A 20,773-nucleotide genomic window follows, 5' to 3' on the forward strand; every position below is an offset into this window, starting at 1 on the left:
TTTTTAAATTAGCTCAACCAAAGAATAAAGAAAATATGGTACAGTTACACAACAGAGCATTACTCAACTATTAAAGCCAATGACATCATGAAATTTGCCAGCAAATGGATGGAACTAGACAAGGTCAATCTCCATCAAATTTCCAACTCACTTCTTCATGGAGCTTGAAAGAGCAATTTTTTTTGAAACTTTTCCAGTGAGTTTTTATTAGTAGTTGCATCATGATTCAGGGTCCCAGGGTAGGGACCATCATATACTGAGGTCTCTCTTTTCTATCTGGGGAGAAAGACAAAGAACAGAGGAGAAGTGGGCGGAACCAGGTCAGATCTTCCCAGGAAATGTACCTTCAGCTATGCGGTCATCCCAGGCTGAGACCCACGACACGGGACAGAGGGACTTGTACACACGCCGGTACTCACACACGGAGACATCACCCCCCCTCGGCCGTCATTGCCTTCTTACAGTGGTGGAAGTCCAGGTAGTTCTGCCAACAGTTCTTAGTCTGGTTCTGGTTGGGGAAGCAGCTGTCAAAGGGGGCGGTATTGAAGTTCTTGATTTTAGTCTTGATGTCTTCAGCCATCCCGACTCCTAAAGATTGTCCTGGAGTAGCGTTACTTCAATGTGACCTTTAGCAAAGATGCCAATGTCAGATGGGGAGAAAGAGCAATTCTTAAATTCATCTGTAATAACAAAAACCCAGGATATCAAAAACTATTCTCAACAATAAAAGAACTCAGAGAATCACCATACCTGACCTCAAGCTGTACTATAGAGCAATAATGATACAAATGGCTTAGTATTGGTACAGGGACAGATAGGCTGATCATCGGAATAGAAGAGAATACTCAGAAATAAACCCACACACCTATGGTCACTTGATCTTTGACAAAGAAGCCAAAATCATCCAGTGGATAAAAGAACATTTCCAACAAATGGTGCTGGTTCAACTGGTTGTTGTTATGTAGAAGAATGCAAATTGATCCATTCTTATCTCCTTGTACAAAGCTCAAGTCCAAGTTGATCAAGAACCTCCACATAAAACAAGATATGCTGAATCTAATAGAACAGAAAGTGGGAAAGAGCCTCAAACACATTGGCACAGGGGAAAATTTCCTTAACAGAATACCAATGGCTCAGGGTAAGATCAAAAATTGACAAATGAGACCTCATAAAATTGAAAAGCTTCTGTAAGGCAAAGGATGATGTCAATAGGATAAAATGGCAACCCACAGATTGGGAAAAGGTCTTTACCAACCTACATCCAATAGAGGACTAACATTCAAAATATACAAAGAACTCAAGAAGTTAGACTCAAGAGAACCAAAAACCTTATTAAAAGTCGGGTACAGAGCTAAACAAAAAATTCTCAACTGAGGAATCTTAAATGGCTGAGTAGCTCCTAAAGAAATATTCAACATACTTAGTGATCAAGGAATGTAAATCAAAATGACCCTGAGATTCCACTTCACACCAGTCGGAATGATTAAGATAAAAAACTCAGGTGACAGCAGATGCTGTTGAGGATGTGAAGAAAGAGAAACACTCCTCCATTACTGGTGGGGTCGCAATCTGGTAAAACCATTTTGGAAAACAATTTAACAGTTCCTCAGAAAATTGGACATAGTATTACCTGAGGACTCAGCTATACCACTCCTGGGCATATATCCAAGAGATACTCCAACATGTAATAAGGACACATGCTCCACTATGTTCATAGCAGTTGTATTTGAAATAGCCAGAAGCTGTAAACAACCCAGATGTTCTTCAATGGAACATTGGATACAGAAAATATGCTTCACTTACACAATGGAGTACTATTCAGCTATTTAAAACAATGACTTCATGAAGTTCACAGGCAAATGGATGGAACTAGAAAATATCCTGAGTGAGGTAACCTAGACACAAAAGAACATACATGGTACATACTCACTGATAGTGGATATTAGCCAAAATCTCAGAATACCCATGATATAATCTACAGACCATATGAAGCTTAAGAAGAAGGACAACCAAAGTGTGGAAGTTTCAATCCTACTTAGAAGGGGGGACAAAATAATCACAGGAGGTAGAGGGAGGGAGAGATCTGAGAGGGATAGAGGAGGGGGAGGGAAGAAAAGGAGGGAGGATCAGGTATGGAAAGGGACAGGAGAGAAGTACAGAGGGTCAGGAAATTGAATAGAAATATGTAGCAGTGGGGGATGGGGAGCTGGGGGTAGCCACTAGAAGTCCCAGACACCAGGGAGGTGAAAGGCTCCCAGGACCCAATGGGGATGACATTAGCTGAAATACTTAACAAAGATAGAACTTGCAGAGTCTACCTCCAGTAGATAGGCATGGCCCCCAGTTGAAGAATGAGGCCACTCACCCATCTCAAAAAATTTTAACCCAGAATTGTTCCTGTTGAAAGGAAATGCAGAAACAAAATATGGAGCAAAGACTGAAGGAAAGGCCATCCAGAGACCACCCTACCTTGAGATCCATCCCATCTGTAGACACCAAACCCGGTCAGTACTTCTGATGCCAAGAAGTGCCTGGTATGGCTATGCCCTGAGACAATCTGCCAACACCTGACTAATTCAGATGCAGATGCTCACATCCAACCATAGGGCTGAGCCTGGGAAGAGTTAGAGGAAGGACTGAAGGAGCTGAAGGAGATTGCAACCCCATAGGAAGAACAATATCAACTAACTGGACTACCCAGAGCTCCCAGGGACTAAATCACTAACCAAAGAATATACATGGAGAGATTCATGGCTCTAGATATATATGTAGCAGAGGATGGCCTTATCTGATATCAGTGGGAGGGGAGGCCCTTGGTCCTTTGGAGGCTCGAATCCCCAGCATAGGGGGATGCTAGAGAGGTGAGGCAGTAGTGGCTGGTGGGTGGAGGAGCACCCTCATAGAGGCAAAGGGGAAAGGAATGGGATGGGGGAATTTGCTGAGGGGAGACCTGGAAGGGGAACACCATTTGAAATGTAAATAAATAAAATAACCAATAATAAAAAAAGAAGATAGCTGAGAAGTAGGTTTTAACATGTTCTCAGGGCAGAAAAACATCCACAAAAGAATATGTACAAATTAGCTTGATCTAGCCATCTCATAACATATGATTTTGAAAATGTCAATTTTTCATGATAAGTATGTTTGTAATTTTTAATATAATTAATTAAAAATAAATTGTTTAAAAGGCTGGAACATTCAACATGTTTGCAGATGCTATGCTTAGTATTTTTTTATTAGATATTCTCTTCATTTACATTTCAAATGCTATCCCGAAAGTCCCCTATGCTCTCCCCCAGCCCTGCTCCCCAACCCACCCACTCCTCCTTCCTGGCCCTGGCATTCCCCTGTACTGGGGCATATAATCTTTGCAAGACCAAGGGCCTCTCCTCCCAATGATGGTCGACTAAGCCATCTTCTGCTACATATGCAGCTAGAGACACAAGCTCTGGGGGTACTGGTTATTTCATATTGTTGTTTCTCCTATAGGATTACAGACCCCTTTAGCTCCTTGGGTACTTTCTCTAGCTCTTCCATTGGGGGCCCTGTGTTCCATCCAATAGATGACTATGAACATCCACTTCTGTATTTGCCAGGCACTGGCATAACCTCACAAGAGACAGCTATATCAGGGTTCTGTCAGCAAAATCTTTCAGTATATGCAATAGTGTCTGGGTTTGGTGGCTGATTATGGGATGGATCCCCAGGTGGGGCAGTCTCTGGATAGTCCTTCCTTCTGTCTCAGCTCCAAACTTTGTCTCTGTAACTCCTTCCATGGGTATTTTGTCCCCCATTCTAAGGGGGAACGAAGTATCCACACTTTGGTCTTTCTTCTTCTTGATTTTCATGTGTTTCGCAAGTTGTATCTTGGGTATTCTAAGTTTCTGGGCTACGATTAGTATTGAATTGAGTTAAATATTACTGTCTTTATGTTAATGTTTATCATTATATTTATGTTAACATCATGATTTTTCATAATATTTGTGCTTACTTTATGTTAGTTATATTTGTATAGACTCCTCATAGTTTATGTGTTTATTTAGTTTCCATCATACTTTCCTGAGGACTGAATAACTAAACCACTGAGTCTTTTTCCTTATCAAGTAGTTTATGCATTTCATGTCAGTGATCAGAATTTTAGCAACAAAAGGTTTGGCCATAGTACAGCTTGTTTTCCACTTCTTTATTAATAACATTTTTGGGCATGTCATATTTGGACATGATGCACTGTGATCACATAAGTTCCCCACTAGCCTTTCACCTCCCCCCACTTCCTCCAATCTTCTTCTCAATTAGTCCCCACTCCCACTCTCATGCCCCTCCCCGCCTCTATTGTCTTTTCTTTTTAAAAGATTTATTTATTTATTTTATGTTAATGAGGACAGTGTCACTGTCTTCAGATACACTGGAAGAGGGCATCGGATTCCCATTACAGATGGTTGTGAGCCACCATGTGGTTGCTAGGAATTGAACTCAGGACCTCTGAAAGAGCAGTCAGTGCTCTTAACCACTGAGCCATTTCTCCAGCCCTCTATTTTTAAAACATTTTTTGAAGGCCTCATATAGGCAGTCACAACTGCTGTGTGTGTGGTCACAGTGACCATATCCCTTTATTAAACAATCCAAAGTGAAAATGAATTGACCTGGTTATAAGAAAATTATTCTTAAACTCACTACAAGGAAGTGTATAATATTTAAAAATTAGCATGCCAACCAAAAAGACATTATTTTATATTCATGAAACCCTAAAAATGTCAGAAAAACCAACCAGAAGTTTATAAAATCAAGACACAATGGTTAAACCACATGTGGTGGTACACGTATTTGATCCCAGCATTTGGGAAGCAGAGACAAGCAGATCTCTGTGAATTCTAGGCTTGCCTGCTCTCTATCGCCATCTCCAGGGCTATACATAATGAGACTCTATTGCAAACAAGCAAACCATGTAATAGCAATATTGTTTATTTAATTCCCTCAAAAGTTTCCCATCTATATTAAGTGGTCACATTCACAAATATGGTTTTTGCAGGTTCAGCAGAGTTCCAGGAAACTGCATGAAGATGCAGCTGTGGTCATCCGTGCGTTGCCTGGGCTCTTGTTCCATTTAGCTGGCTGTCCTGTCAAGGTTTCTTAAACTCCAACCTAATCCACAAGTAGAAAAAGGTCATTTCTGTCTTTACATAGAAGAACATGACATCTTCTTACAATCTCTCTAAACCTTCTAGATGGATTTTCTGCCATTTGTAATGTCTTGTACAATCTTTATCATAGCATAAATTATACACATGTTATAACTGCCTGACAGGATCCCTGAAACATTTCAAACTATGTACTGACCCTGCTTCTCCTTAGTCTTATGGATGTTCTTGATAAGCAGACACACACACACACACACACACACACACACACACACACACACACACACACACACACATTTTAGCAATGGTTGAGCCATATTTACAAAGAGTTGATCTATGTCTAAACACAGATACATATTTATAAACATATACACATACATATATTCAACTGGAAACATACATGTATATGCATTCTTTTCTTTCTAATACACGAGGAGTTGTCTGTCTCAAGAGGAGTGTGACTGTTTTGAATAGTGATGAATAAATTCTCACTCACCTCAGTGGATTATAAATTATCATTTTCCTTTTCAGTGTGCCTCTGAATGACCCCTTTTTAATTCCAGAAATAGGAAGATATTTAGACAAAGATGTTAGTCCATCAGCATTAAAATCATATGAATTGTTGGAATTTTCTGGAAGGAAGAAGGTAATTACTGGGAATATATGCCAGCCAGCCCTGGCCTCAAGTGTCTGAGAAGCTAAGAGACTGCCCATAATCAGGCATCCAAAATGTGTGAGCTAACAGGCCCAACACCATTCCTGTTCCTTAAATACACATCTGACCTAGCAGCAGCAACCGACTGAAGAACCAAGGCAAATCCCTCTCAGCAGGTTCCCGAGGATCGAGGACAATGAATACTAGGGTAATTCTCCTGGAATGAAAGCTAAGGTTGGTTCTGGGGACAGATATGGTGTCTCATTGAATGAAATATGGAAAGGTTGAACTTTTAAACTTTAAAATCAAATTCAAGGACAGATATAACAGGGAGTGGGAGTGGATTCTTGAAGGAAAAGACTCAGGTGGGAGGATGCTAAGAAAATGAGCACTTGAGAGTGGGTGTAGGCACTCCTGTGGAACACATGCGCAGTGGCGATAACACTGTGCTGTGTGCCGGATTCCTAGGAGACTGTGGAAATGCTCTCTTGCTTTGGTTTAGTAACTTTTATAGCGCCTCTGTGTTCTCCATACCATCATGTTGTAGACCTCAAGTATACACATCCAAATTATTTTTAAAAAGAGAAAGAAAAGAAAATTTAAACAGTCTTTGTAACAGCCTTTTAGAAAATGGATTTCTGTTTCAACAAAATGAGGTCCAAGTCATAGTATGTTGGTGCACCCCTCTCAGTGATCGGCCTCTTAGGCTAGATAGAATTCCTTGTGGTCACAATTTATGTCCTCTAAAAATAATTTTCAGCTCATGGCTGCCTTTCTTGACGTTTTTGGTTGTGAGACATTTATCCCGCCCCTCCTTTTGTTTTTCTTCCTATGCACCACAAACGTCCCATTACAAGGTTTTAGAACTTTTTCAACTATTAATCGAAGTAGGATGCTCAGCTTCAATTGCGGGCACTTGCTAAACTCCAAGCTTTAGACTTTTATACAGTTCACTGACCCGAGGATTTCAGCAAGTCCAGATCATCCGCCTTTGAATCCATCTCTTGGTACTGAACTTGATGTATCAAGACCTCTCCTCTTGAGGAAACTGATAACAGAGTTAGGGATCAGTGGGCACCCATAAAACCATCCCTCCTTCACCTGAACCTCTCACCAGCAATCTAAACATACCCAGTCATTACCCACGTTGTTGTTTTCAACCAGCCTACTTGTATGAGATAGGAAATCATCTCTACGTCATGATGCAATGACCCATTCTCCTACCAAGGAAGCCAACACTGCTCTGTGACTGACTGAAAGTGCTTCCACTTCTCTCCATTCTCACTCTAAAGCCTTTTCCTGTTCCACAGGGCTGCTCCTGTCAACCCTGTGGTCCTACTCCAACTTCTTACACATGTGCTTGCTCAAAGTTCTTTCAAAAGCCCAGCTGGATCCTTTTGCTTCTCTCACACGGTATTCTAAAGAGCAGGGAACCTTGGACCCGCAGATACAAGGGTTTCAGAACTTGTTCCTTCCTTCTACTCTAGCTTGGCAGGCAGCTTCTCTATTTGATCCTCACTTCACTCGACGAGGACAACTGTGTTATCCTTTATACTTTCCTGTGCTTGCTCCTGTCCTCTTTCTCTGGAATGTCTCTTGCTCAGTTATCTGAACGCTCTTTAAAATCTGTCTCAAGAGGCATCTCAGAAGCCCTCCATCCTCCTTTTTACTGCAGACAACCTCTCTCTTCTTGTCACTTTATTTCTCACTCATATCAACAGAGCACTGCCATATATCAATATTCTCCTAAACCCAAAGTTCCATGAAACAAAATTATTTTTATTATTTTATTATTCCCCCTTCTCACCTTCAGATCCTAGCATGTTGCTTGATAAAATAATTCAGTTTTACATTAAGGTTATTATGGTTGGAGAAAATTAAATATGGTCAACATTCATCTTTTAATTTAATTTAATTTTAATTTTAATTTCAAGACAGGGTTTCTCTGTGTAGCCCTGGCTGTCCTGGAACTCAACTCTGTAGACCAGGCTGGCCTCGAAAAGATTCACCAGAAATCCACCTGCCTCTGCCTCCCAAGTGCTGGGATTAAAGACATGCGCCACCACTGCCTGGCACAAGCCTTCATCTTAAAACATAAATTGAATATTCATTCTAAACTACCACTTCTGTGAATTAACTATGCCAGTTAAACATATAGGATGCAGAGTACATTACTGTAGCCAGGGCTTCTCTCCCTGCTCCCCCTGGCCTCCAAGGGGAATTTTGATCTTTATATTCCAAGAAACTCTTCAAACCTCTTGTAGCCCCCTGCTTTCTAGTCACTTCATACTTGAGTAATTTGCTTATTTATATTATAATTGTTCCAAGAATGCTTTTATCCCATGGATGTGCTAGAGAGATTGCCATTGGCTCACACCTGTAAGTCGCTGAATCTGTCGTCGCTTCAGAGTCCACAGGAGGAAGACAATGAGGAGGACCAATAGAATGGCTCCACAAACCAAGAGTGCCGTGAGGGTGGGGTGACCTAAGCAAGGGTAAATATTTAGAACGATGATAAAGTCTCAGCTTCTCTTTCCTTTATCCTGAAGTAAAGCTCTAATCCTTTGGGCTCCTTATGACCCAAAGTCTCCTAAACAAGAGGGATTCTATTTTAATTAATTAATTAATTAACTATTATTCACCTTACCTCTTGCTCACTGTCCCCTCCCAGTCATTCCCTCCCACAATCCTCCCCCCTACACCTCCTCTTCTTCTCTGAGCAGGTGGGACCTCTCCTGGGTATCCCCCCTTGCACATGGGGGATTCTAAATAACACAGTCCCATGCTTATAAATTAATCCCACAAATTTATAATTTTCATGATATACCTGTGCCATGATAGGATTCTGAAGTCATTTCTACGGAAGAAAGAGAAAAATACTCAATTCTGGGGGCCACGAATGAAGCAAATATCAATATCTCCTTGGATCTCCTTCACTGCCGCTTAAGCAAGCAAACCTCAGTTTCCCACCTAAAGCTCGCGCATCCCAGGATCTCTTCTGCACACAGATACATAGATTAATGCCTGTCTTCCCAGGATCTCTTCTGCACACAGATACATAGATTATATGCCTGTCTTCCGTGACAGCCACTGTGTAACAGTAAATGTTTTTTCACCATTCCTTTAGATCAATGGTTTTCAATCTGGGGGTCTCATATTAGATATCCTGCATATCAGATACATAGCAATTCACAACAGTAGCAAACTACAGCTATGAAGCAGTCACAAAATAATTCTATGGTTGGGGGACAGTCACCACAACATGAGGAGCTGCATTAAAGGGTTGAGCATCAGGAAGGTTGGGAACCACCGCTTCAGATAGAATCATCACAATTGTCCTCCCATCAGACCCCCTTGTTGCCAGACCAACCATTCAAACATCACACTTTAAAGCCTGGCTCGCCTTTGCTATGAAAGAGTCCAGCTCAATCAGGTTGTTGACACTTACTTGGGAGGCACTGGATGGAAGCATCTTCTTTGTGCCCACAGTCGCTGTGACTCCACGGTTTGGCAGGACAATCCCACAGGGAAGACTCGTTCCCTCTACACTTAATTTCATTGAGCCATATGGGCCCAGTTCCTGGACCAAATGCTGCTTCTTTTAGTGCCTTCACAGCTTGGCCACAGCCTAACTGCTTACATACAACCTCAGCATCATTAAGATCCCAGGAGTCATCACACACTGTTCCCCAGGAACCTTTGTGCCAAATCTCCACACGTCCAGAACAGTTTGTATGCCCTTCCTGGAGTCTTATTTTGTCTGAAAACAAACAAACAAACAAACAAACAAACAAACAAACAAACAAACAAACAAACACATATGGTTTATTCCCAAGGAACTGAAAGCTTCTGAAAGACTATAAAACAGAGAGACTTGGGGCTGGTGAGATGGCTCAGTGGGTAAGAGCACCCGACTGCTCTTCCAAAGGTCCAGAGTTCAAATCCCAGCAACCACATGGTGGCTCACAACCATCCGTAACGAGATCTGGTGCCCTCTTCTGGAGTGTCTGAAGACAGCTACAGTGTACTTACATATAATAAATAAATAAATCTTAAAAAAAAAAACAGAGAGACTTGAGTGCTTTAAAAACTATTTAATGTGCACTGAACAAAGTGCAGAGAGTAACAGCCATAAATGAGACATCTACAGTACACTCCTCTCTTCTAAGGCTCAGGGACCATCGTGGGAGGAAAGGTGGAAAGATGGTAAGGCCCAGAGGTTGAGAAAGACCGAGGCAAAGCAATCTTTTCTGGACATGGCAGGACCACTGCATCCATAGCAGCTGTGGCTATGTGCAGAACATCAAGCCAGTCAACATTACAGTGTGGAGCAGGGAGAGGAAGAATTGGCAGCTGACAGCTCTTGGAGGCTGTTGAGTCAGTTTTCTTTGGGGATGTGATCCCTGGTAGGTTGATCTTGTTTCAGTAGATGGATCTACACCCATGAGTATATGGGTAGCAGACTGGACTCAGTGGTTTGTGAAGAAAGACAATAAAGAGGACATGAAGTTGGAAGGGGAGTTAAGGAGCTGGATCTGAGAGGAGTTGGAGGAGGAGTGGAGGGGGTAAATATAATCCAAATATACTGTGTGCATGTATGAAACTCTCCAAGAATTAATAAAATATATACAAACTAATGCAGGGTTTAAAAATGACACTGTTCATAAAAATTCCTCTTTTATAAATGTATATGTCCTTTTATCAAACTTTCATCAAACACTTGACAAATGGGACTGGCCATAAAAACAGAAAACTTCTGTACAACCAAGTACATCATTATTATGGTGAAAATGGGGACTTAAGCATAGGAAACAATCTTTACCACCTATCAACCTGACGAGGAGATGGCACAGAAAGAACTCAGAAAATTAATGTCAAGAAAACAAATGGGGCTGGTGAGATGGCTCAGTGGGTAAGAGCACCCGACTGCTCTTCCAAAGGTCCAGAGTTCAAATCCCAGCAACCACATGGTGGCTAACAACCATCCGTAATGAGATCTGGCGCCCTCTTCTGGAGTGTCTGAAGACAGCTACAGTGTACTTACATATAATAAATAAATAAATCTAAAAAAAAAAAAAAAAAAAAAGAAAACAAATGACCCAATTAAAAAACAGGGCAAGGGATGAAACAAATAATTCTTAAAAGATGGAACACAAATAGCTGAGAAATATTTTTGAGAAGATTTAACATCCCAAGTCATTAGGGAAATGCAAATAAAAACTACATTAAGATTTTATCCTATTCCAGTCAGAACAGCTAAAGTGAAAAATAAAGCAAAAGACATCAGATGCTGGTGTGGGTTTAGGGAAGAGGAGAATTTTTTTTTTCACTGCTGGTAGGAGAGCAAATTGGTACAGACACCATGCACATCAATGTGGACATTCCTCAACAGGCTAGAAATCGATCTACCAGATGATATAGCTATACCACTTTTGGGCATATGCCCAAAGGCCTCCTATATCTTATAAAGACACTTGGTCATCCATGGTCATTGCTACTCTAGTCACAATAACCAGGAAACAGAACTAACCTATATGTCCACCACTTGATGAGTAGAAAATGAAAAGATGGTACACTTACACAATGGGATATTCTTCAGCTGTTAAGAAAAATGAAATTCTGACCATTTCACATGAATAGAAGAAACTGGAGACAATCATCCTGTGTGAGCTGACAACCCACACAGACAAATGCCACACGCTTTGTCTCGTCTGTGAGTTCTAGCTTTGAGTCTTTGGGCATGTGTATTTCATTTGGGAAACCCATCGAGGTCAGGAGAATAAAATGAGACCATGGGGAGGGGGGTTAGAATGCAGTGATATACACGGGCAAACCGGAGTAATGGAAAGGGAAGGGTTAAATGGGGTGTCAAACGGGAGGGAAGGGTAGAGGAAAGAGTAGGGGGAGGGTAACTGCAGCTTGTCAGCATGCAGAGAATAACAGATGCCATGCTTCTAAGATTTAAATAGAATGTCTATCATTTACCCCTCCGTCAAGGCTCAGGAATTTTTTTTTTTTTTTTTTGCCAAAGATGGGGTGGAAAGATTGTAAGATCCAGACATGGTGGGTGACTACAAGGAGACAGTATATTCTAGACACAACAAGATACTTGCACACGTGAGCTCAGCATTTGTGACAGCATGCACCAGGCCTGTGCAAGCTCTAGCCAGACAACAATTCCAGCATGGAGAAGGGAGGTGGGTGTGAAGTCTCACCCCAACTGAGGAGCTATCTGTCACCGATAGTTTCTGGGAGAGGGATGATCATTGTCTTAAAGGGTATAGACCCTAGTAAGACCAAGCTTCAAGGTCGAACACACACCCACGTGTATCTGGGCAGCACAAACTGGGCTTAATGAGATATAAAAATATAAGAGGAGACAAAGTTGAGTACGTAGAGGGGTAGGGGTGGATCTTGTAGGAGTTGAGAGAGGGGGGAGGGTATGATCAAAACACACAGCATGAAGTTTTCAAAGAACTATTAAAGATACTGTTTTAAAAGGATCATAGTATGACTCAAGAAACTGCAGGTGAATGAAGTTGACATGACTCACGTGGAAAGTTAAATTTCCTCACATGGACAAAAGTGATGTGAACAGAAATATCATCCTCCTAGGTTAAGGAGATGCATAATGAAAAGAGTTCAGGATTGACCATTCTGAGTTTTGTCTTATACCAGTGTAGCAAGGTTAAATATTTGGAAGAAATGTAGAGAAAGGAAAGTAGGCCTTTTATCAACCAGTTATTCTCTGTTTCTTGATTTTCTTAGAGAAATCAAATAGAACTTTCAAGTACATGAATACAAAGATCTGGAATAATGATTACTGATCTGTTATGTGCATATATACATATAACAATTACATAAAACCAACTATTCCATTCCTGAGTATTAACTGGAAGTTACCCATCTCTGCGTAATGAGACCTAACAAATCAAGCTAGAGTTTGAACAGGGAAATAAAATCTCATGTTTTCTTAGAAAGTGAGGCAAGAAGGAACAAAACTGAAGCCATTTTGAATAAAACTTCCATTTTGAATAGGGGTCAAATAAAGTTTAAGTTCCCAAGGCCTTCCTGAGTAACTGCCATCCTGCTTGGCAGAAGATACATGTATGTGGGTAACTGACATGATTGACAAGTTGAGACATGAATGCTAGGCAAGTTGCCAGGGTTAAATAGTCCAACCAATGGGAACCATATAAGTGTACCACAAAGACATATTCCTAAGGAAGTCTCCTATCCCTAAATCCTTAATGGTGGGATAACTTGACACAGATGTTTGGTTTTTGGAGCTTAAAAACATTGTAACATTCTGGCCAAACACTAACCGGAAGTAAGCTTATATCTGTATTCTGGTTTCTGGTGGAATCTGTCTGGGACCCAAGAAAGGAGAAAGTGGACATAGGATCAGAAATAGACCTAAGACATCCTGTCCCATACTGGTTTCCATTGGGGTAACACTTGGTTCTGGTTTGATTGTCCATGTCTGTCAGTTTGTGTCTATAGTTTCGGTTAGCTTGATTGTTGCTCTGTTTCATATTCGGAAAAAAAAGGGGGGGCCATATTTCATCTGCTGACTTAGGCTTAACCCATCTCAAGGATTTTCAGAAAAAGAGGCTGAATCGGGACAACAAAAACTGATTAAACTGATACTGCTCTTGGAGCCCTGCACCCGCAGCTAGGAGCTGAGCACTGCAAGCATAGTCCCACCTTCTTCCCCTGGATCAAGCTGACAGCGAAGCTGGGGGTGGTGTGTGTGGGTGGTTGGCATCTGTACAAGCCGCTCTTAAAGTGGCACCAGCAACTCCTCAGCTTTCTCCGGTCAGGAAGCCAGTGGCTACTCCCGCTACAGAACCACTGCGCCCATGAGAATTGGACTTGGCAGGTAGCAAAGTGCTCCTCTTTTGAAATTAACAGCTGGAGGAAGTAAGGAAAGTCTTGTCTATTTTAAATGTATAATGTATGTGGTCACTTCGTGTTTGTTTCTGCCTGCTCTGAAATGTAGGAGATTACTATGTTCTGTATCTTGGTTGTAGTTATTGGGTATGGTTGAAAATCTGTAACATTTGTAACAAAAAGTTAATTGAAAACTCTTAACTCAGGGTTGGAGCCGTTCTGGGCAGCAACACATGGCATGAGCACAATCAGAGGGACAGGTATTCAAAGACACTTTTAAATTGGGACAAGATTTTTAAATAATTTCTACCCTGTCTTAAAAACTAGTTTTTTAAAAAAAATAAGTAAGAGGTAATTAAATTGCACCTCCATATGTTCATATACGATAACTTTTCTTCTGGGCAGCTAAACTTATAACATAAAAGGAAGCCACTTGATATTGATTTTGGAAACAATAAATAGTTTATACTGTTAAAACTTGTTTTTGCCTTGTAAAAATTATGGTTATGCTCTCTGTCTTCACTCTTAATTAAAGGTGCTTTATTTTGATATTGCAAAAAACAAGACAGTTGAGAGATTTTAAGCTTCTTTAAAGAAAGCTTTACAGAAAATTAAAAAAAAACCCTGAAATTTAAAAACAGCTTTTAAAATGTTTTCATTTATAAAGCCCTGGAACATCTTAAAGTTTATGAGGTATCTTACTGTAATGTCACTATTAATATATGATCTTGATGAATAGGTAAAAGACTAAAAATTAGGGCCACAGCTAAACACCAGAGACAGAAAACCAGTCAGAGTGGGGGTTGGGAGTAGAATGGAAATTTCCTGTTGAAAATGGATACTCACTGTCACAGATGATCCAGGACTCCTGGGAGGAGGGGCTGGCTTGTCTCTGTTTCCAAGGCGATGAGGGGCACTGCCACAAAGTGTCAACTCCTTTTGGACACTGCACACTATCTACCCACATGGGCCTGGATGGTGTCTTGTCTGAAGATATGGGTTTCACTGTCCCGTTGTCTGCACAGCCCAGCTGACGGCACACCACCCCCACAGTGGTTGGAGACATATTGCTGCTGCCAATACTGCCCCATGTACCATTGTAAAACACTTCAAGACGACCTGTGCAGTTTTCTTTGTGGGCTTCGTTGGTCAGCCTCAGAGACATGAACTCTGGGGGAAAAGAAGAACAATGTGGCCTCCCTTCCCCCAGCCTGGAACCTGCCTGCTCTAGGGTGGAGCTACCGGCTCATTCGTCCTGCCACGCCCACTGCTGGAACCTGACTCTGCTGCCTGGAGGCACACACGTGTTTGTCCTGCTACTGGACCCTGAGTTACTTGGCGGGAAATTGGGTTCCCTCTCCCTTCCTTTATAAACTGAGTGTTTGGAAATATTAAATTGAGCCTCGATCAGAACTTGTTGTCCTGGCTTCATTCTTTTCTTCCGCCCTATCTAGTTACCTCTCTTTGCAGGGAACTGCCATTCTCAGTTGAACCGTTCGTGTTGTGGACCGTGGGCGGGCCGCAACAGTTGGCGCCCGAACAGGGACCTGAAGAATGGCAGAGAGATGCTAAGAGAAACGATTGCTGTGTGGAGCTCCACAAGAAAGGAAAGAATCTTCGTATCGGAGGAGGAGCATCGGAGCAACGGACAGGTACACATGCTAGCGCTAGCCCAAAAAAATTTCAGTTTTGAAAGTGTTGCGGGGATGCAGTAGGATACGAAGCAAGTTTGAAGCAGTGCTAACCCAACACTGGTTCTACTTGGGGTCAGCAGTTCGTAAATCGGAACTAGATACGGAGACAGGCGGTGTGCCGCAGTTTTTTTTAGAAAGCTGCTTAGGTGGAAGAAAGAAGGGTTCTAAAACATGGATCAGGCAATTGTGTTTAGTTTTCAGGAGTTGCTTAAGGAAAAAGGAGTAAGGCTTGAAGTACAATTAGTAAGAAATTTTTTAGATAAGATAGATAGCTGTTGTCCATGGTTCAAAGAAGAAGAAACGATAGATTGTGGAACCTGGGAAAAAGTTGGTGAGGCCCTGAATATCGTTCAGACAGATAATTTTACCCTAGGTCTCTGGGCGCTTGTAAATGATGCTATGAAAAATGCAACTTCCCCAGGGCTAAATTGCCCTCAGGCGGAGCTTGTGGTATCTCAGGAGGAGTGCCTATCAGAGAAGGCCTCCTCAGGAAAAGATCTTCTTAACTCAAAAATTGATAATTGTGGAAACTCTGATGATGGACTGAATTTTAACAAAAATCACTCAGATAGAGGAATGGCCCATTACCCTAATGAGAATTGGTTCTCTTGCGAATCTCCCGCTCCACCCACAGTCACCACTTCGGGAGGTGCTACGCATAGGGACACACGGCTAATTGAGTTAGAATTTGAGATTAAGCTTCAGAGGCTGAGTCTCTTAAGATATTTCTAGTTTAGATAATGATTAATGTGGTTCCTATCCTAAATAGTAAAATTTAAGATAAGATATAAAGCAATGCCTCTTTATTAAAGCGTTAAAGCTTGCTTTAATAGGTATTCATAGGTATTAATTGATATCCAAACTTCGTAATATGATAGTAATGCTTCTAATATTGATTTTAACAGTGATAAATTGTTTTAAACATAGGTTTTGCTTTCCCAAAGTTGTAGATATTATCCTAACCTTGCACAAAAACTTAAAAATTATGGTTAAAACTGCCATTGTTCCATTGACTGCAGCTTGCAGTTTGATTGCAAATTTAAGATTGATGCTCAGATTAAAAAGTATTTTACCTTTGAGTCAATACAGGGCTCTGGGCAGTCCCAGAGCGGCTTGTGGCCCTTTCTTTTGTTTTGCAAACAATGCCTAAAAAAGTTTTTCCCTGTGTTCAAGAAAATTTCTTTTTAACAGTGTTACAGATCTATTCAGATGTTTAAAATAATGCTTAAATTCAAAGATTTTTGCTTCTAGTAAACTGGTAATCACTAGAAAATTTTGCCTCTATGTATGGCTAATATAGCTTTACATTATGTAAGAAAAATGTTTATTGTTTCTGCTTCTTTACAAGAAGCCAAAAGTTTTAATCTTTCAGTATATATTGTTTCCTAAGTGGAAAGTATTTTATTAACTAATGCTTCTCAAGGGAAGTTTACCTTAAATCCTTGCTCTCACCCAAAAGATTCAGAGACAGTATCCTTTTGTTATTTGGTGTTTTGGTTTGCTGCAAGGGGTTTTGCAGGAAATAAAGAAAGCTTTTATGATTGTTGTTAATTGGTAATTAAAAATTAGTTGTGCCCAAGACAATTCTTTGGCCAGAAAAAACATTATTGTAAAGTCATTTTTCTCATCCTCCCAGCCGATCGTTTGGCCCACGTGGGCCCAACTAGCTGCTGTGGAGCGGAGTTTTAAGACACACAGTTGCCCCTATTCCAGTACAAATAATCTGGTTGTGTGCTGTAGATGGTGTTTTAAAATGCTGAACAATCAAACCTTAATTTATATTGATAGTCAATGCTATATCTCTGAGCTCATAATTACTTAAAATTGTTCGTCCCTCAGATACTATTAATTCTCAAATTTACAATTGCTTATACATATTTCTAGTTAATAAATAAATAAATTATGCACGTGTGACTCTTAATAACTTTTCTAGCTTTCTAGTTACAACCGTTCCTTAAGAAAAATGATTGAAAGTGCAATTAGTCACTGCCCCTTTACAGCCAAATATTTAAAATGTTTTGTCCAAAAAGTTATTAATTCAAAAGGTTAGATATTGTAAAATTTTAAACTTTAACCTCTTAAAAGATAAAAGAGAGAAATTGTATCCCTATATATACTATTTAGTGCATTTCCATGCACACTATTTAAAACATACCTTTATTTTCAAAATTTAAAATTAAAATGTCAAATTTAATAAATGCTTTTTAGTATCTTAAAAGGGTCTACTTATTGGCTTATAGATTGATCCTAAAACAGCTACCTTATTAGGAAAGGGAAAGACAGGTTCTCTCCACAGAACTCTACAGAAGCATATTGGTAATTCCTGTGCTGAGCTGACAGGTAAGTTAACTCAGTGTCCTGATTAAAAGGACTAAAAGATTAAATTCATGTTTTAGATCCATCCTTGCTTGTCATTTTTCCAGTTTAGACTAGCTTCTAGCCTTTTAACTTTATGGCAATAGTACATCAGAGACTGTATATTCAGACTTAGTAAAATTAGTCATTTAATAGAGTCATAATGATTTTTCACTCTTCTTCAGTGTGACCAGCCATTCTAACTCAATCTTAGACTGGTCTAATATTCAGTTCAATTATTAGAGATTCCTATATTCTAAATTACCTAGCAAAGTTAATTCAGAGCATATTCCCCAAAGTCACCAAAGGCTCATCTTGCCTTCACCTTATTTGTCCTAAACTTTTTGCAAACTGACATTAAAGGTCAGTCTGCAGCGGAACGCCGCTGGCACCCAGTTACTTCTAATTTGAGATTAACTTTAGCTTTACAATTTGCATCTAAATAAAGTACCTTGACTTCTCCAAACAGAAAATTTACATTACTACACTCTAACTGTTTAGTATTCTTCCTTCTCTCAAGCAAGTCAATCTACATTCTCCGGTTCTCCGCCCAGCCCCTAAGAGCAAACAGGTGGTTCTGCTAATCTCAGCATGTGGCCTTTCAGTCTAAGATAAGATTTAGATTTACCAGGAGAGCTAGGGAAGTAGAAATTTTATATATATTTACAAAGATTAGTTCTTATTTTGATAGATATAGGCTTAGTCCCTTAACTGGCCTCTGGCTTTTCACCCTTGCTGTTACTGCAAGGTGTCCTTAATTCCTCAGGCTACTGGGAATAACAGAGATGAAGAGAAAAGACTTTTAGCTCCTATTTTAACCAAAATTAACGGTGTTAATACTGACATAATTCTTGTCTAGGCCTTGCTAAATCTGAGGTTGACAAGTCTCACATAGAGGCCTCGCAATAACTCAGAATTGCGATACTGATTCATAATCATATGAATACGGTATGGGTACCGCTTGGCGCAGGAGATCACTGTGGAGGGAAGGTCCAGTTTGACCGTTTCTGAGTTCCCTGTGCGACACACCTGATTTGAAAGAGGTTGGTATCCGACTCCAGCTAAACACTAAAAATACTTAAGGCTCTGCCTCCCCTCCCCAAAAGATACCAAGAGCCACAGATGTGAGTTGTTACTCACAGGAGGAATCAGGTTAATGTCCACCCAAGTCAAGGTTAAAGGCCCACTCATCTACGGATGAGAAAATCTTTTGATCACCTCTGTTAAGCATTGCCTATTTAAACTTAATTAACAGGGGGGAGAGAGATTGGAGACCTTGCTGTTGTAAGAGCAGGCCCTTCACTGCCTCCCACCCAAAAAATAAAAAAGCCAATTGGCCTTGTACTAGGAGCCAGCCAGTCTTAATCGCTTCTCACTGTTTCCCCTGCCTGTCACCCAAAATTGTGGATAATTATCAGTTCAGTGTTATTCTAAAATTGTTTAGCTAAACTCAGCCAGGGTTCCAACGCCCTACTTAAAAGGCAAACAGGTAGCTACCTATTCAGCACTAATTAGCATTATAAAGTCAGAGCCTACAGCCTTAGCCAGATACAGTTTACCATTAGAATAGTTAAGAAATCCCACGGAAATAGGTTTTTTCTTTAGCCCTAGGAACTTAGGCAGAACTATTGAACATAGATAATCTTTCTGCCACAGGCCACCCCTTTTTTATTTTTATTTTTGTTATCTAATGGGGGGAAATGTGGCCTCCCTTCCCCCAGCCTGGAACCTGCCTGCTCTAGGGTGGAGCTACCGGCTCATTCGTCCTGCCACGCCCACTGCTGGAACCTGACTCTGCTGCCTGGAGGCACACACGTGTTTGTCCTGCTACTGGACCCTGAGTTACTTGGCGGGAAATTGGGTTCCCTCCCCCTTCCTTTATAAACTGAGTGTTTGGAAATATTAAATTGAGCCTCGATCAGAACTTGTTGTCCTGGCTTCATTCTTTTCTTCCGCCCTATCTAGTTACCTCTCTTTGCAGGGAACTGCCATTCTCAGTTGAACCGTTCGTGTTGTGGACCGCGGGCGGGCCGCAACAGAACAACTTCTCTGAAGAAAACATTTCTTTTTCTCTAACTTAGAAATGGATGTAACAGATTCAATGTGTCAACTCCTAGAAACTCATTAGTAACTTTTGAACAGACCAATAAATAGATCTTAGTAAAATGTAGTATTAGTTTTTACCTATCACCCGGCTTTCTAATCTGGAATTTTGTGCACAGGAATCTCTTTTGAAGACTGTCAGTACTTGAAAGACACTTATGAGATTCAATCAAAGCCTCTGAACTCCTTTTGGTGGTGTAGTTTTCCCTAAATTAATTTTAACCCAAGGAGTCTTATTCTATTCTTGTTTGGTTTTAATTACCATGTAAACTATGTATTTCAGAAATACGGCAGTGAAGTCTCAGTACCTGTACATTCCATTCTATGATCAAGTCAGGTCTCAGGTGGATACATCCTCTCATATGCTCAGTGTTGATGTGGGCTTTGGAGCAACGTCTTTGATTCTTAACATTTAATGAGACACAGGTGCTAAAACCAATGTTTTGCTACATTAAAATGAACTATTTCCTTTTTTGTTGACACACCAGTCTGCCACAGATGCCCTCTAAGCAGATTTAGGTCATTAAATAGGGATCAGTTGCTTCCGATATAGGATTGCTTCATCTCGTGAGTCACACTACTGTTTTTCCTAACATACTGCAACTGGGGGCATTTTTCCGGTTCATGAAAGTCTCTGAGGCTTGTTTTGTGTACAAAGCAAAGGCAACGAATGACCTCTTTGTGGTAAATTTTGCTCTTTTGGCAAATATAACTCATTTATCTGCTTTTAAGATTTATTTTAATATGGTATTTATCTCCATTATAAATATTATATAGAATTTATTTATTTTTATTCTTCTTAATCTACTGTATCTACACTGTAACTATCAAGTGTGCCACTGAATCCAATATTCAGTTGTACATCCATTTATAGAAGCACTTCAGTGTTAACAATGTTATGATAGCCAGGCCTATTTCTGTATTTTTCTCTTTAT

At 40.5% G+C, this 20,773-nt stretch overlaps 1 protein-coding gene and 1 pseudogene across 2 annotated transcripts in view; both read right to left on the reverse strand.

Moving 5' to 3' along the window:
- Positions 1–176: 176 nt before the first annotated feature.
- On the reverse strand, positions 177–632 carry LOC110295786 (cytochrome c oxidase subunit 6B1 pseudogene; annotated as a pseudogene).
- Positions 633–4,979: 4,347 nt separating this feature from the next.
- Positions 4,980–20,773, reverse strand: part of Cd163 (CD163 molecule) — a 30,109-nt gene continuing 14,315 nt past the window's right edge. Inside the window, exons 11-17 of one of the 2 annotated variants that reach the window (XM_021165215.3) lie at positions 14,533–14,856; positions 9,242–9,553; positions 8,621–8,650; positions 8,171–8,278; positions 6,752–6,841; positions 5,635–5,687; positions 4,980–5,142 (exon numbers count right to left, since the gene is read on the reverse strand). In XM_021165215.3, coding sequence (XP_021020874.2) covers positions 5,644–5,687; positions 6,752–6,841; positions 8,171–8,278; positions 8,621–8,650; positions 9,242–9,553; positions 14,533–14,856 — 908 coding nt within the window. In that variant the 3' untranslated portion in view covers positions 4,980–5,142; positions 5,635–5,643. Of the gene's footprint in view, positions 5,143–5,634; positions 5,771–6,751; positions 6,842–8,170; positions 8,279–8,620; positions 8,651–9,241; positions 9,554–14,532; positions 14,857–20,773 lie in introns of both variants that reach the window. The other variant, XM_021165214.3, reaches the window with a different exon arrangement.

The sequence above is a fragment of the Mus caroli genome, unplaced genomic scaffold (genome assembly GCF_978045245.1).
Source record: "Mus caroli unplaced genomic scaffold, Mus_caroli_1 scaffold_7, whole genome shotgun sequence".
NCBI classification, from domain to species: domain Eukaryota; kingdom Metazoa; phylum Chordata; class Mammalia; order Rodentia; family Muridae; genus Mus; species Mus caroli.